At 29.3% G+C, this 3,514-nt stretch overlaps 1 protein-coding gene across 1 annotated transcript; it reads right to left on the reverse strand.

The window, feature by feature from the left end:
• Positions 1–2,730: 2,730 nt before the first annotated feature.
• Positions 2,731–3,514, reverse strand: LOC114162330 (systemic acquired resistance (SAR) regulator protein NIMIN-1-like protein). Its single transcript, XM_085670979.1, has 2 exons — positions 3,468–3,514; positions 2,731–3,378 (listed from the first exon to the last, which is right to left on the reverse strand). The coding sequence occupies exon 2, from the start codon at positions 3,372–3,374 to the stop codon at positions 3,003–3,005; it is 372 nt and encodes a 123-aa protein (XP_085527105.1). The 5' UTR covers positions 3,375–3,378; positions 3,468–3,514; the 3' UTR covers positions 2,731–3,002.

Below are 3,514 nucleotides of genomic sequence, written 5' to 3' on the forward strand. Positions count from 1 at the left end.
GGGTTTTATCCGCGGATACCCGCTGGTACGGATATTTTTGACATCTCTAATTAAACATGGTATAATACTAGAAAATAAATAAGTTTGCTGAAATATAAAATGAAGTTTGAAGTTTTAAATAAGTAATTCTCTTTCCTAATATACATGATAGTTATTTTCTAAGGGTTACATTATTTCAAAAGTTAAATATAAACCCTTTCTATTTTTATTTTTCTTGTTACACATTAGTGTGCACGTTCAATTAATTAAACTATGAATTTGTTGGGTATGTTCTGTTTTTGTTTTCATGATTCGTTTTCTTTGTCTATATCAAGTGTACTCCATTCAACTGAAACACGTAAACAATAGATACATATTCTCCTAATAAAAAAAAATTCATTCCCAGCTTTCCTTTTAAAGTTTATTGTATTTTGGAAGAACAAATTATTTTATTCATGGATTAGATTTTGACTATACAATGTAAAGCAAATATGCAACTTCGGGCTTCTGTGGTTGAGGACAATACACAAAGCCGAATGAAGAGATTTTCATAATGCAGCCCATTTGTTGATATTTCTCTTACCACCACCCATGCTTTCTTTCTGCACCTCCATAAATGTTAAATCATACTTTAGCTTGGCTAAAAACTGTCCCTTCCATAATATGAGCTTGATCCATCGGGTCAATTCACAGGCCCGTAAAAATAACGTGGAGCAGGTTATGATAATGAATTCACAGATTCACATTGGCCCACGGTTCATGCGGGTTAGCCCGTAAGTTCGCATAAATAAAAAATAATAATAACAAAAAATAAAAAAATTGTTCTTGTGTATATTAAATACTTTTTTTATGAATTCTTGTATTAACATTTCAAATTTTTATATGATTGAAAAATACAAGTATTATGTATTTTTTACTGTGTTAAAATTTAAAGAATAGACGTGTATGTCATAGTACGAACATGATGAAAATGTTAAATTATCAATTTATCATCAAATTCCTCCAAAGTCTTTGCTTAATTTTGTGAATTTCTTAAAGTTTTCTAATTTTTTGAACATTAAAACTCTTATCATAAAAATTTTAAAAAATAAAACAAAAGCAAACTGGTCCGCAAGCCCATAGTTATCCAGGAAGGGCCAAACATTTCAGCCCACGTTGGGACGAAGCAGATTAGCCTACATTGTGCGGACCAAATGTGAGCCGAACCTAAACATGTCGAGCTAACCCACATTGTCGCTCCTAGTTTGCTTCTACACATATGAAACTTAATTAGGTATCTACAGGGTTAATTTTGTCTTTTACACCTTTCAAACTCTTAGAAAATAATTCTCTTTTATTTCGGGTCAAGCATGCTTACATGGTATCCTTATTCGACCAAAAACGTCATAATTATTGCATAAAAATAAAACTTTTTACTTAAAAAAAGTGGAGAAATGCATGTATCCAATTATAATGTTTCTAAGTGCATAATTTGTACAATTCAAAATGATAGCGTGAATAAATATTTATAAGTTTGATATGATTGTAGAAGAGACTAGAATGATATAGGGAAAATAATTAGAAAACAAAAATCTTACATGAAGTGGTAAGAACGAGAAATTGTCTGCTATATGGGTCCTACGGTTTTAGTAACCACCAACACCAAAGTTTCTCAATTTCTCATCACAAACTCACTTCCTTACAACCACCGGTCCTTTTTTTTTTTTTAACAAACTTAAATATTAACTCTTTTTTCTTTTTCATAAATGGTACATACGTTTTTACATTATTATCTAATCATAAATTATGATGTATGATAGATTTAGTAGGCTTAAGTATTCTTAATTGAATTTCGTTAAGAAAAAATAGTTTTGAGAGCAAAATTTTGGTATTTTTTAATTGAATTTTTGTAGTTTAATTTTTAATTAATTGAGTTATAATAAAATTATTACATTGTTTTGTTATCTTGCTTATTTATTTTTATGTATTGTGTGAAATGTAAAATTTTATAGTTAATATAAAATAATATTAGGTAATAAAAATTATTTATCGTCCTACATTAATTTTAATGTAATTTTATATTAATTACAAAATCTCATATTTTTATTGACACATGAATACATCCAAGTAGAATAGTAAAACAAGATAACTTCATCAATTAACGACAAAAATAAAATTATATAGATTTAATTAAAAAATATAAATTTTGAATAGTTAATATATATAAAACTTCTTTGATAAATTATAATTCTTCAAATATAACTTCTTCATCAAAATCATAAAATATCAACAAAAAGTAGATATAAATTTGAAATATTGATTCAATCCGAATCACTTTAAATTCAATTGAATAAAATTTAAATATATTAATTAGATGACGAATTAAACACATTGAAGTGATTATTTTTGGTGATTTATTTTCTTCAAAACTGATGTGATGTGATGTGACTCAGTTTGCGAGACTTTAAATTAAGGTATATTTAACCATCAATGACACAAGATTCAAGAATAAACTGATTATTATGTACACATATACATTCGATTTAGTTTTTTCTTTTACACATAAAAAAACGATAATAACTAATCATATTTACTGATGTGTCAATCATGTAATATGAGTTGGATAGAGACTTTTTACCAACACATCGATCACTTCTCATTTTAACCTGAAAATAGTTTGTTTATGCCACTTTAAAATACAAGCATAAAATGTAAACTGATTAATTAATATAATTAACAACCACAATTATGATTATATATGCTTTACAGATGTTGGTACAGGTTTAAGGCTGAAGAGAATATAAATTTCTCTATGATTGCCTTCCGTGTCTTTATTTCTTTGTACAATAAAGAAAGAACAAAAGGAAAGATAGAAAAGAAAAGCAATGGTTTTAGAGGAGTAAAATTTAAACAAAAGTGTTTTAAAATAATTAAAATCAAATTTAAGACATTTAAAAAAAAATATTTACAGAAATATTATAATGTTGAGATTCATAGATGGAGAAGTTATGGAAGAAAAAGGGTAAAACAATAAGGATGAGGTATTAGAGAGCGAGGTTGAGATCGAGAGAGTTATGATGCAGGTGATGTTGGTCGTTCTTACGTTGTTTGCGAGTGGTACGAGGCGAAGGAGATGCAGTTGATGGAGTTGTGAAATGCAAAGGTTGTTGTCCTCTGAATTCAACCTCGTTTGTGAAATCTTCCCACTCGAATGATGGCACCCAACCACTGTGTTGCTCTGTCGCCACTTTCTTCTTCTTCTCACTCTTCTCTATTTCCTCCAACTCCTTTCGTCTCCGATCACGCGCGTCTCGGAACCTCCGCAGAAGCGCGTAAAACTCCTCCATCTTCATCATCTCTTCTTCTTCTTCTTCTTCCTTCTCCTCGTCTTTTCTCTTTCTCTTTTTGTCTTCCATGAATCTGCGTAATATATAACAGGAAAACCAGAGTTAACTAACAGAAAGAAAGAACATAAGAAGAAGGAAGAAGAGAATGAAAACAATGTGTACGTCCTGGTAGAGAGAGGGATAGTAGTTGGCAACTGCCAAATTGGAAA

Source organism: Vigna unguiculata, chromosome 1, assembly GCF_037176805.1.
Source record: "Vigna unguiculata cultivar grain cowpea cultivar isolate G323 ecotype 2 chromosome 1, ASM3717680v1, whole genome shotgun sequence".
Lineage (NCBI taxonomy): Eukaryota > Viridiplantae > Streptophyta > Magnoliopsida > Fabales > Fabaceae > Vigna > Vigna unguiculata.